Source organism: Empidonax traillii, unplaced genomic scaffold (assembly GCF_003031625.1).
Source record: "Empidonax traillii isolate 1590-97213 ecotype Southwest subspecies unplaced genomic scaffold, ASM303162v1 scaffold277:size2070623, whole genome shotgun sequence".
In the NCBI taxonomy this organism is placed as follows: domain Eukaryota; kingdom Metazoa; phylum Chordata; class Aves; order Passeriformes; family Tyrannidae; genus Empidonax; species Empidonax traillii.
The window spans coordinates 1,535,434-1,549,349 of record NW_020955470.1 but is presented as its reverse complement, the minus strand read 5'-3'; the positions used below and the strand labels follow the sequence as shown (position 1 = coordinate 1,549,349).

Sequence of the window (13,916 nt, the reverse complement as noted above, 5' to 3'; positions counted from 1 at the left end):
TTCAACAGGGATGCTTTTGTATCTTTCAAAGCAACCACAGAGGGAGTACACACCACAACGGTGGAAATGAAAACCAAACCAAGAGCCAGTATGGTTAAATGATAAGCTTATTTGAAAAAGGAGGAAACGTCAGAAGAATCAATCTTTAATAAGTCTAGAGAAAGGGCATCCAACAATAGCAGGTAAAGTGCAAGACAGTCGTGAGTTAAAAATAATCCAAGAGTCAAGTACAATCTTACTACTTTGATTATATGAACTTCAAATTACCGCAGAGAAAAAAGCCTCAGAGAGACTCCAGGCCCCTTATTAGAATGCATAAGATTAAGATAATGTTTAAGAACCAAAGTGAGGATATTGGGAGATATCTGCTTTTATGAGATGAGAGAGATAAGCTAATGGAGGTTACGACTGAAGGATGACCTTGCGCCATTTCTAATGTCTCTGTATTCAAGTTCATCCACCATCTCTTACACGTGTGTTGCAAAATAAGAGGACCATTGGTGAGGAAAAAGAAAGTTAAGAGATCAGACAGAACTAAGAAAACTAAGGAAATCACATGCAAGCAACTGGATCCCCACGGAAGCTGCATACTATTAGCAGAGATGCTGTAAATGACGAGGCCCACATTCATTTAACAAACAAGGTCAAGTGTAAGCACTAGAACTGAATGTATTCTGATTTTCTCAGAGAAAATACAGTGACTAAAAGTAGTGACACTTTGCAGTAGATTCCTTTATCACTAACTATTTTCATCTGTTTTTGTTGTGGTTTAACCACAGCTGGCAACCAAGCCCCACACAGCCACTCACTCATTCTCCCGGTGGGACAGGGCAGAGAACTGGAAGGGTAAAAGTGAAAGCAAAAGTCCTGTGCACATAAGCAAAGCAAAACAAGGAATTCATTCACCACTTCCCGTGGGCAGGCAGGTGTTTAACCATTCCCAGAAAAGCAGGGCTCCAGCTCGTGAAACAGTTACTGGAGAAGACAAATGCAATCACTCCAAACATTCCCTGCTTCTTCACCCAGCTTGATATGCTAAGCATGATGTCATGTGGTATGGAATAACCCTTGTGTCACTTGGGGTCAGCTGTCCCCGTGTCCCCTTCCAACTCCTTGTGCACCCCCAGCGTCCTCGCCGGTGGGATGGTGTGTGGGGTAGAAAAGGCCTTGACTCTGTGCAAGCACTGCTCAGCAAAATCAAAAATATCCCTGAACTATCAGCATTGTTTTCAGCACAGGTCCAACACACAGCCCCATACCAGCTAGTAGGAAAAAAATTAACTCTACCTCGGTCAAAACCAGCACAGTTTTGCACCCAAGATTATCACAAAAAAGATGACAAAATGCCTTATGTTTACTGTTTACACATTTGTGACTAGTCAGCTGTACTACTGCACATGCTGCTACACGTTTCCTGTTCCTTAATGAAAAAAGAAAAAAACATTTACCCTTTCAGCACTGAAAACTGCAGTGATTCTGGAAGGGGTTACTTTTCCATTAATTTAAAAATTGTCTGAGTACCGTACAGTTGCAGTGTTCCTTTACAGCAATGACGTCTTGGCGTTTGTAACAGGACCATGTGACTGCAAATCAAAACTTGGAAGATAACGAACCCGACAGAGTGAAGATTCCGTCTTACGAGGAGTGCCGAGCCAGAAGTTTCCGATGATTTTCCACTGACAGAATTACAGGAGGTAAAAGAACACATTCACACCCCCATCACAAGATTTTAATTTAAAAAGTAAGGATATATATAGGCTGCTGTAAAGAATATTTTGCAGTCGTTAAGTACTAGTCAAAATCAGTAGGCTAAAGAGTACTCATGTCTCTTCCTTGCATACCTCTAGCCTTCTAAATAAAGAATATACATGCTGTCAGAGCCTAGAATAAATACACACTCACGTGAAGTGCTTCAGAAGTCAGTGCTCTCCTACATCCACACAGAGTAAAAGAAGTAATTTGAAGTGACAAATACTTAAAATTCAACATGCAAGGCATAGAGAGTTAAAACATACCTTTTAGGTTTCCTTGAAGCATCCAGAAAGAAATTAATTCTGAAACAGATCTCATTTACAGTCTAGATAGCAAGTCAGCTCCTCCTAAGGGGTAATTGCATGGCAGCTTATTATAGCTATCAGCTTAATTACGAAACATGCCAAGCAACAGTAATAGATCTCATTGGCAAAGGCAAAATAAGCTATCATTACTTAAGCCAACAAAGTTCAGTCAATGGCCTTTCCCCACTTGCAGCTCATGGTCCATCCAACCCAGGACCAGTATGTGCCAGTCACAAGTATCTTCCCTCTGAACAACACAGCTCTGCCAAGCTGATCTCCCCAGTAGTTCCAGACCACATATACCCTGGAAGGTTTCTTGCCTTCGCAGAAATAAACAAATATGGGATAAACAGAGCACTGGGGATCCAAAAGAAAGAAAATGGAGCGGTGGTGTGTCAAGGATGTCAGACGAATGAGGACCTGAAGGGCTTTGATCCTTAGGGTTGGGAAGGGCAGTGAGTGAACAGAACCCTCACTGTCACAAAAGGGCAATGTTCCAGGGACTTCTTGCTATAGACATATCACACAGCACAAACAGGAGCTTCAAGGAGCCTGCTGATATCCCCTCACTTGCAGCTTTCTAGCAACAAGGACTTCGACTTCAAATACTTCCCTTTTTCAGTAATACCAAGTTACTAGCAGAAAACTTTACTATGACAAATGCCACTGCTACAACTGGACATTCAGACCAAGAGGTTCCCCAGCTAACACTGCATTGGTGAATCTGTTGAGAGTCTCATGATCTGAAGATTTAAAAAGACTGCTGTTATCTATCAGCAAGTTGCACACACACCATACCATATGCCCATGCCCAGACTCTGAAGAGATGGCATATAATTCCCAGCACACAGGAGGAATTACACTGTTGGGGGATTTGTAGAAGCTTAAGAATATGTAACAAAGTACACAGGAAGAAAAATCTAACTGATGTAAGAACACTTATCTTGTTATCTGGTTTAGAGATGAACTGCACAATTTGAAGCCCAGCCTCAAAATTCTGGAGCACTTGTACAATTTTGTAAGGTCCAGTCTATAATGGAAGCTCAGTACTGGATCCAGAGCACAGTTCACCTATTGGGAACTATTCCTATCTAGAAATATTCAGTATACTAGAAACCAGCATGATCCTCAAGAGTTTTTCAAAAACACTTTTAAGATTTTGAAGCCAAGTATTTGATAATCTCTATGATTTAAGAGGAAATTTCCTATGATGCACACGTAGACAGGAAAAGACACTGTAGAGGGAGGAGAGGCTGGATTCACTGTCAACAGACAGCTCCTTGCCTACCAAATTACTTTGTTTCTGAAATTGTATAGGCACTAAACCAGTAACGAATTGTCTTTCCACCCCAAATTTCCAACTGCAGCAAGAGAGAACTGGGACACTGAAGCTAACACTCAAACTAATGAGTTGTGACAGATATGACGCTGAGATACCACAACTTTTTTCTCATGGACAGCTGCCTAAGCTAGGGTTGCACTGTTCACTATGGTTTGCATGTATTTTTTCTTTCTGAGCTGTTTATTTTAAGTGGTTTTTGTCACCAACATTAGTTTGTATGGATCGGCATCTATTGCAACAGGATAATCATGCAACCTTCTGACCAGATCCATGTTTTTTTCTCTGAATCTGAATGTTATATACATACAGTACTCCACACAGACGCTACAGTTGTGGATACAGTAGAACTACCATCTTTAAAAAAAATAAATAAAAGTAAAACCCCAAGATCAATTCTCATTTTTATTTTAATTGCTAGTAAGAGTGTTTGGTAACTCCTGTAAAAAGCTTGATGTTGCAAACTACCAGATATTTTAGTGCAATTTTACTGAAAGTACTCTCACTAAGTGTGTTTCATTGATTAGGAAATGACAGTATCATCCAGGGAGAAGATAAGTGATGTTTGCTCATATTACCAAACAAGATAAGAGCAGCTACTTGTTTAAGCATTGTTCAGAGATGCTGGAGTTCCTAAAATTTGGAAAAAAGCATATAGAAGGACATACAATTTCAATAACCCTAACAAAGCAGACAATTCCAACAGTTCTAAATATAATATAAAATGCTTCTAGCTGCCGCACAAAACCTCATCCAAATTCAGCTTTAAACTGGAAAAAAAAAAAAAAACTACCTCAGGCCTTTATTTGACCTCCTTCTACCACTCCCGGAATGCTACCAAGTCATCTTTCCTATGAAATAGCAAAGAAAATAGAAGCAAATTGGTTTTCTGTCACTCTAGTGCTCCACACTACCACCAGTCCTCAAGCACATCCAGAGAATTTAGAAAAAGCAGTGTGCAAATTAGATTTGAGGTAGATACTGCTTAAACTGAGGCCTGCGGTATTTAATGTGATTAGTCTCAGACATGGAAGAAAATTGTATCTTCCATATTTGAATAAGTTAGACAACAAACTCTTAAACATAGTTCATAAAGAGCCCTGTATCTAGATTAAGCCCTAAATGGAAGTGGCTTTGTGAGCCCTCAGTGGTAGCGTTAGGATGCTCTGACTGAGCTGCTCCAAAATTTATCAGAATCTTCCTGTCTTCTAACATACCTTCCTACAAACAGCAAAAATAACTGTTAAGACTTTCTTTACAAAAAGAGCATCTTCATGTAATGTAGAGTAGTAATAATGATGAAGATAATGATAATTATAATAATTTACTAGTAATACTAATAATAGTAATAATAATATCACCCCCAGAGGGGGGTGAAGCTGGAAAAGGCACAACAGAGGAGCTGGAAAAGGCACAACAGCAAAAGTCAGCAATCGGAGCACATACTGAGGGGCTTGAACTTTGGTAGTTACTCAGTAACAAGAGCTGGTCACAACGTATCTTTGGCTTTTTCGACTCCTCTATCTGGAAGTACCCTGCTCCCTGAAACTCATCCAAGCGGCCAAATGTTCACAGAGCTGGAACATACTAAACGCTTGAGAATGACAATCAGAACTGCTATTGTTGTTTTGTTTAGGCCACTTTGACATTGCTCAAGGAAATAAGTGAGTTTTTCAGCCTAGGAGACGCGGGGCACATCTGTCCAGCCCGGCTGGGGAGTCGCAAGCTGGCTCTGCCCAGGATCTGGGAGCTGTACATACACGAAGGCTGCGCAGAGGCAGGACTTCGGCCCGGGCACATTCCGGGCACCTGTGCCAGGGAGGCACATCAGGAGCTCCCGGGTCAAGAACCACCGGGTCGGAGCGCGGACAGGGCGCTTACACTTTGCCACCGCTATCAGGGACACGATTTCCAAGTAATGAAGGCGAGGCTGTGCAGTGCGATTACCCCGCTCTGAGCGAACACCTCGCCGAGCGAGTGTGACACCGCAGCAGCGGAGCAGAGTGCTGGAAAACATGTATTTGGGGCCAGTCGGCTCCCGGAGCGCTCCGCGTCCCCTCCGGGCTCAAACCGCCGGGCACGAGCAGGGCAGAGCGGGAGGGAAGGAGCGGCCTCCCGTGTGCCCCCGCTCCGTGCCCGGCCGTGGGGGCGGGGGTCCGGAGGATGCTCGGCGGCCCCCGCCTCCCATGTGCCCGCCATGGCCGCCCCCCGCGCCCGCGGGACGGCGGCGCCCACCTCGCCTGCTTTCACTTTCTTTTCCGGCCCCGCCGGCTCCGCGCGGGGAGCGGCCCGGGGCTGCCCGGGGCGAGGAGGAGCAGCCCCAGCCAGGCCTCCGCTGTCCCCCCCGCGCCGCCCCGAGGCCGGGTACCCTCTGTAGCACCGCCGGGGATCTCCCAGCCACGGCCAGGCGGATAGGGGGGGGGCGGTGGCGGCGGGGCTGGCCTGGCCGGGCGCCCCGCGGGTGGAGCGTCCCGGCGGGTCCTGTGCCCGCAGAGGTGACCCCCGCCCGCCCGCCTGCCCGCCCGCCCGGTGTTCCCGCGCCCACCTTGTAGGAATCGGTGGCGAGGAGGATGTTGAACTCGGCGCCCGCCGCAGCGCTCTCCATGTCGCCGAGCCCCGGGAGGCGCCGCCGCCCGCACGGACCGGACCGGACCGGGCTGTGCCGCCACCGCCGCTCGCGCTCGGGGCGGGGGGAGCGCGGGCAGCGCGGCCGGGGCGGGGACGCGGCACCGCCGGCGGGAGGGGGGGGTGGGCGGTGCCGCTGATTGGCCGAGCGGCGGCGCCGCGACGGGAGGTGCCGTGACGTCACCATGGGGTGGGCGGGGCCGGAGCGCCGGGAGGGCTGTGATTGGTCCCGCCGCCCGGTCGGTGCAGGGGGAGGGGCAGGGGAGCGCCTCGCGCCGCACGTTCCCTTTCATTGGGGTCCGGGCGGGGCCCACTGGGTGACGTCACCGCACGACCGGCGCGCGATCGGCCGGGCGGGGGGAGCGTCGCGCGCGTGCGCGGGGAGCGGCGGGGTGGGTTTCGATTCTCGGCGGCCGCGGCGCTGACGGGAAAGGGCGGCGGGGGCTCCGCCCGCGCACGGGGCATCTGAGGGCAGGGCACCCCTGCTCCGGTCGGGACTCTGCCACTGAAGGCCTGGGGTCCATGGCCTTTTGGGAACGGCTCCCCCCCGGCCTCCATGGAGCTCTCAGATCTCCATCCACCTCCACACCGGTGGCTTCAGTAGGAGAACATGATGCTTTTTGGTAGAAAATACTTCTTACCCTCTTTTCAGTAGGTGTTGATCAGAGATTACGTTTAAAGTTACGTCTGCTTCCCGAAAGCTTTCTTGCCTGCTCACTATAATTGTAACTGGTCTTCTAATCCGAGTAAATACTTGGGGGTTTTGAGTGGTGTTTATCCTTCGTTTGGATTGTTCTGGGACCACAGAACACTCTTGTGGCACAAGGAGCGAATACAGACTCACAGGATGGGTCATGGCGGAAGGGACCACAGCGGGTCCAACCTCCCTGCCCAGGCAGGGTTATCCCAGAGCATGTGGGAAAGGATTGCGGCCGGAGGGTTCTGGAATGTCACCAGTGAGGGAGACTCCACGGCCTCTCTGGGCAATCTGTTCCAGTGCTCCATCACAGTCATTACACGATTTCTGTCATGGTGGCTTATCCATGATGGGAAAATGGTCGTCTCACACTCTGCTAATTAGGTGTATGGAAAAATAACTATTAACAATGCATTAAATTAACTGCATTAAAAAAAGGTGCTTAGTGAGCCTTTTATGTAAAACCAGTGGTGATTAACATGGGTTGTCGTTTGATGATACACAAATCTGAAATTTGTTTTTAATAACAGTTATTAATAACAATTAACAGTTATTAATAGCTGGTTTTTAAGATGATTCAGAAACATTGGGTTTCACCAGTCAGATTTTCATAGAAGTATGAATGTCCAAAATAATTGCAAAGAATAAGATCCATAATGGGGTCTAGATATTTTTTACCTGATTCTGTATAGGTCCTGGTGGATCCATAATTGCACTTTGAGCCACATTCATTTGATTACTCTTGTCAGCCCCTGTTGGCCTCATCACGCTCTTGCTTTATGCCATTTCATGTGATAAAAACACCAGTTTTATATACATACATATATCTATCCCAGAGAGACTGTGGAGTCTCCTTCACTTCAAGAACCCTCTGGACACAATCCTATGCCGTGTGCTCTGGGATAACCCTGCCTGAGCAGGAAGGTTAGACCAGATGTCCCTGTGGTCCCTTCCAGCCTGAACCACTCTCTGACTCTGTGAAACTACTTTCCTTCAGGAGGCAAAGTGTTCATATGGAATAGGAAAAAGTCAGTGAAGCAGTTGGAAACATTAAGAGAGTACATATATCAAGAGTTTCCTGTACACTTCCCTCCGCCAGCTTGTCTGTGTGCTGGTTTTCAACAAAATCTGGTAGTAATAATGGTAATTGCTGTTATTGCTATTAACCACCATGAACTTGCAACTAATTCTTGTCTGAGATTTTCCACTTTGGTCTTCTTTTTCTTGTTCAGTCCCATGGACACAAAGTTATCTTTTTACCCTTACTTCTCCATCAGAACAAGAAAAAGTTGAAAATTCCATTTTCTGCCTCAGATCTCTCTGTAGCTCTTCCTGTTTTTATCTCTGTGTCTTGTTTGTCGCTGCACAGACAATCCAGTCTGCTCTCTTCCATTGGCAAAACTAGTCTAAAAGTGCTTATTCATTTATAAAACTGCTCTGTCTTTTTCCACATCCTCTTTAAATATAAAATGTTTTTTCTGAAGTTGTCTGGACTTGACTCTTCCTTAATTCCATCTGAGGGTTCCTTTTGTGGAGCATTCCATCAATGTGACAACATGATTATGGGATAATTTGACATTACCTTTATGTAGAAATCTCACATGTTTTTGTCACAAAACTTTCTTCTGTCATGTCACATCAGAATTTTGCCCCTTAGCACATTCTTTATCTGTGTTATCCATGCTTATCTTTTTCATGGTGAAATTTCTCTGCCGCAAAGGACAAAACTTAAATTCTTTTTGGAAAGTCTGTTTTAATATAATGCTGGTTAGTAAAAAGAAAAAATAATTTTATCAGATCAGTCATCTTAACTTTAGCAAGAAATTAGAAAAGTCAGAAAAATACTACAGGGCTTGGTTTTCTGTTGGCTTTGGTTTGAGTTTTTTTTTTAAAGATGACTTTTCTCACTACAGAATTCTCCTGATATATCTTCAAACCTTCAATAGAAAAATTAATGATGATTTGCTCAGACAGAATTTTTTTTGAGCACCTTCTTCTCCTCCTACTGGCTCTTTCTTGTATCTTATGACATGCCAGAACTTGAATAATGGTTTAATTTAGGTCATATGAACATATCTTAAGCTGTATCTGTAATGAAATATTGTAAAGTTAGAGCACTTCAGAGTATTAATAGAAAATGGTACTATGCTAAACAGAACTATATTAAATCATAGTTTGCTGGTGAGGAGAATATATTTTAAGTCTGGAAAAAAATAAATACAAGTCTTGCAGCACTAGATGGTGGGAGTACAGTTACAACGGCAGAAAAGAAGTAATCCTAGGAACCTCAAATACTCAAATCCTGTGCCATATCTGTCATCTATTGTCTGTGAAACCAACTTTGGACTATTGGACTGGCTTGTGGGAGCGCTTAACTTCTCTGTTCTGATGGAACCACATCAAGAAATCATGCTCTTTAAGTACGAGTTCAGCTAAATTGCTTTTGATACCATTTAGCCTCCTGATAGAGTTGAGGTTCTTCCATAGTTATCTACTAACGTTTTGCTTTGGCATGTGGGAGATTTTTAGAGGCACTTGTTTAGATATTTTTAATAAATTCATATTAATCCAGGGACATGTTTTGTTGCCTGGGGATTTCTGATAATAAATGATATTCTGTGTAGCAGAAGCATCCAGTCAGCATTTTAGGCATATAAAGTCTATACTGTAGTCTACTGCTGTATTTGGAGGAAAACTATCCTACAAATAAGTCCTCAGGCTGATGTCTTAGGAGGTACATAAGGACAGTCAAATTAAGATGTATATTACATCCCTTCTTCAATCAGTACTGCAAAACTTAATATTTATTTCATCTAGCTGTGAGAGGCTCCCGTCACTATTGCATAGAAGATCTCTGTGACTGAAATTTCTGCACACTCCATGCTTATGTACAAGGCATGAGTTTTCCCCTCTAGTGTTTCTGGTCAATTGGATTGTTAATTCTGAGGCTGAACCAATACCCTGTGCTCCCTTTATCTGGGTGATAATTCCAAGGCATATTGACAAATTAAATGTCAACACTGTTTCTTTACACTGTTATTTTTCTTTTCAGATATGCTGGCAAAAGGGCAGAATTTTAGCTGTACTCCTTTGTGCTCTGGGTTTGGTGCAGCTACTACTTGTGGTGGTGTTTAAGCTTCCAGTGTTTGGCAGCAAGTCCCTTGGTGCCTGACAGCCACACTGGTGTAGCTGGAGTTTATCAGGTGTCTGTCATTCGCCACCTTGGTGCGCACAGTTCTTCGCCGTGGAGCTATGAGGAAAACACTGTGGAGACTGCAGAGTTTTTTTTCCCCCAAGGCTAAACTCCTTCTATCCTTCCTAAAGCTTCCCATCCTACTCCTTTCTGCAACATCTCAGTGTTTCCTCTGTGTTCTCGTAGCGTTCTCTCACCTTGGATACCTGCCTGGGACTCCAGAGTTAATCAGTGCATAATTGGTTAAGGTCATCTAAGCAGATTTTAGTGTGCTCGAGAGTTTAATTCTCATTGCTAAACTGTATTCGTCAATAGTCCTGTTAAATAGTATTCCAGTCACAAGGAATCACATAGAAGTAAATTATTTTGCACAGAAGTGAGTAAAAAAATCTGGCTCATCATTTTAAATCATATTCAGTGAACGAAGCAAGCCTAGTGTTTCTACCTTGCAGTTTATCCAAAGGCTTGTGTAGAAGTTTCTCTTTAAGAATGATGGACTATGCAGATTATATGTATGAAAAATGACTTGACTGTATGCATAAAAATAAGAGGAATTTCTTTATCTATGCATTATATAGGACAGGGTTAAATCCAATGCAAGTTTCTATTGAGATGACGTATTCTTCTGGTGAACAGTCACACTGGACTATAAGTATTTTGATATTTAGATCTTTTGTTTGTGTGTATTTATATATATGTATAATTCCTAATATTCTGTTGAAATACTGCTTGATGGTCTGTTTACCAAAGTTCCTGTTCAGTCCATGGCATAGCATCTCTTTTGTGAACTCCAGCTACCAAGCAGAGTTTCTATGACTGCAGGACTTCGGTCAGCAAGATTCATACGTCAGCACAGCTAACCTTCAAATGTTTGTTAGTTTTTGTATTTCTCAGCATGACTCACAGCAAGTCAGTTTTTCTTTATACCTTCTTAAGAACTATATCTGGCCATTAGGTCTTATCTTTGGAAGTCACTGCCTGTATTTCTGCTGGGACTTGGATTGCTAGCTTTCCAGGCATGCTGTGAGATTTCTTGCGTTGATTTTTAGAAGAGGTGAATTTCAGATTATGGTTATGGCTTTGTGTCACACCACATAAATTTTTATTTCTTGGCATGCATCGCCTAACCAATGCTGAGGTTTTTGCATGTTCTTCAAAGAATAACAGAAGTTCAATTACTTCATTGTTCAGAGTATTGTGAATCTGAGATAGCTTGAAGATGCTGTCACACATATGAATGAATGACACAGGACACTGAAATTTACTGATACAAAAGCAAGGAAGTGCTGCTAACATGTGTTTGAGTGCATCTGTGTAGCATCAGCTTGGATTAAGAAAGACCTTCCTGAGCAGGAGCTTCCTGAATCTAGTATGGCTTTATGAAGTTCGAGGTTACACTTCTGGGTTTTCCTGGATTTGTACTGTGGTCCAGATACGCAGTGTGTGGAGCTGGCTTGAGTTAGTAGAGCTGATTCTTTGTGTTCCAGATAATATAAAGATGGATAAACTGCTTCCAGATCTGAACTAACACCAAAAGCTGTTTAACATTGTTTGTGCAGCTCTGTACCTGAGCCAATAAACTTTGTAATAGTAGCCTCTGAGCTATATAGAGTTTGTCCCTGGCACAATTAATGTGCAACTAAAATAACCCTCTGGAACCAGCTATTGAGTGTGGGACGAAGTGCAGGAAGGGAGCTGACATGAATATTAGACTCGATCACTTGTGCTTTGCCCACACATCAAGGTTCCCAAACATCCAAACAGATGAGTTCCTTTGCTTTTGAGTCAAGTAAGCACAGAGTATTTTTTTTGCCTACCAACCCAAATTTCCTCCACTTCATTACAGTGACGAGTATCTGTGTGGGCAAATAAAGTAGAGCTCATCATAATGGACAGGAGTAAGAGTTAAATATTTCCAATACATTTATTTCAGGATTCAGATGTACTTCTAAATAGTTTCTTAAGCAGTGTTTAGCCAGTGGAGAATTTGTAAAGTTCTGACATCATTGTGAAAATTTTACTGCTGTATGTCTAGAATAATGTTTATAATTTTACCAGTTTTTACTGGTCTGGAGTAAATACTGGTCTCCTGGAGCTGAGACCATTTCTAGTTCTGTGTTTGTTAATCACCTGATGTGGTTAGGGCTGATTCAAACAGTAACACAGTAACAGCACTAACACAGTAACAACAGCAACCGCAGTGTCTGCAGTGGTGGAGGGATCAGAGACCTGGAGCTAAACTGATCGAGTTTTGGTTAGTATTTCACAATGCACAGTGTGCATTCAAATACGAGGGGCAGATGTACAGCTGTGTGTCTAGGTGAAAATCCAAGGCTGACAACACTTCTGCAGCACATGCGAAGTTCAACCACGCTGCCACAGTTACGTCTGAGGACCAAGTGTCACCTGTCCGGTTTGGAAATACAGAAGATGACTTTCTAATGATCCGGGTCTCCTTGTTTATTCTAGCAAGTTGAAGGTTCTATTTTCTTAATTTGATTTCTACCTCTGTGGGAAGAAAAGAAAAAACCTGGAACCCCTTAGAAACACCAGTTGCCCAGAGTTTCTGTTTCCACTGTGTAGACAACACGAAAGATTATACGTATTTACTGATTACCATTCTGTAATATTCATGCCGGTTTTGCAGGAGAGTACCTGAACCAAAGCAAGATAAATCAACACATTTGTAAAAAGCAGTAGAGGGCCAGACACTCAGCATTTTGCTACAACCCATCAGTTACATGAGTTGCAGCTTCACAGTTTATGACATCAACCAGTGTCCTCACATGAACTTCAGCCTTGAACTGGCTTTTTCTCTGGGCTTGTGTTAACATGCTCAGACACTTTTTACTTTGGCCTGATCCTGTGACATTCAGTGCTTCTCCGGTGAGGATGACCTTATATACTGTGTCTTTAAAGAAAAAAAAATGAAATTATTTATGCTCTCTGAAAGAATGGTACAGAGGGCAAGCTGTATTGTACAGACAAATGTTCTGGCCAAAAAATATCACAAGGTTGTAAAATTTGTTGCACTTTAAAGGAACATGATTTTTTCCCTTGCATCCTTTCTAAAAGGAACCTGTGAGGTTTGTCACGCAAAGACCTTGCTCCTGCTGTTCCTGAGGAGTATGAATATTTAGGTTATAAAGAGATCAGGACAGTGCCCCCAGTCCATTCTTATAACAGTACATCACAGGTTACAGTTTGATGGGGAGACAAATCAAGACCATTTCAGTCAGTCAGCAAGGGTATTTGTAACTGTGTCTGCAGCTGTGATTCTGTGTAAGGATGGATGCAGAGCTGTTCTGCCAAGTCATCCCAGCTGTAGGGGAGGTGAGGAAACCCTGCATACAGATGCAGAATCATTTCTGCTCACTCAGAGCTGATGCATGCAAACTGCTGCTGGACTGAGCCATGTTTTGTGCTTCTCCCGTGCAGAGGTTGAAATACAATTATCCAGGAGAACACCTTTGAAACCAGGAACATCCTTGTGGAAATTTATATTTAGGTTTGTATTTTGTTGCTTCTTAAGGTAAAAATGAAGTGAAAAGAGTTGACTTTAGAATATTAGCCTAAGCTGATAGCCAGCAAAAACTGCCTCAGGTACTTAAATTTCAGATGTTAGCAGCCTGTTGACCTGAGCAGGATTAAAATTGGTGCATTTGGTGAATAATTGCAGTAATGATTAAGTTTTGCGTGTGTGCACTCAATTGCAGAGCTGGAGATCTTTCTTTTTGATGTCTCAAACACAAATGATTTCTGAAAAAAAAAAAAAAAAGTTGATTTTTTTTTTCCAGAAGTGGTCTTACACAATATTTGCATTGCACAGGGTTCCCAAGATCTCTGTGGACTGATTTACAGGAAATGCAGTCACTGAAGCAGCAGACACACTCCTAGAGCAGTGCCCTGCAATCCTTTCGGTGTAGATGAGATGTAGTTTTCTTCTGCTGTCTTGCAGACCCAATCCACCATCAATGCCCTGGTCAGGGCACTGTTGGGAGCACA

At 43.6% G+C, this 13,916-nt stretch overlaps 1 protein-coding gene across 4 annotated transcripts in view; it reads right to left on the bottom strand.

Annotated features, from left to right (window-relative positions):
- NAMPT (nicotinamide phosphoribosyltransferase) overlaps nt 1–6,906 on the bottom strand; it is a 30,402-nt gene extending 23,496 nt beyond the window's left edge. For 2 of the 4 annotated variants that reach the window (XM_027890079.1, XM_027890080.1), the window contains exon 1: nt 6,740–6,906. In XM_027890079.1, coding sequence (XP_027745880.1) covers nt 6,740–6,877 — 138 coding nt within the window. In that variant the 5' untranslated portion in view covers nt 6,878–6,906. Of the gene's footprint in view, nt 1–5,941; nt 6,101–6,739 lie in introns of those variants that run through there. The other 2 variants (XM_027890081.1, XM_027890082.1) reach the window with 1 other exon arrangement.
- Between the last annotated feature and the right edge of the window lie 7,010 nt (nt 6,907–13,916).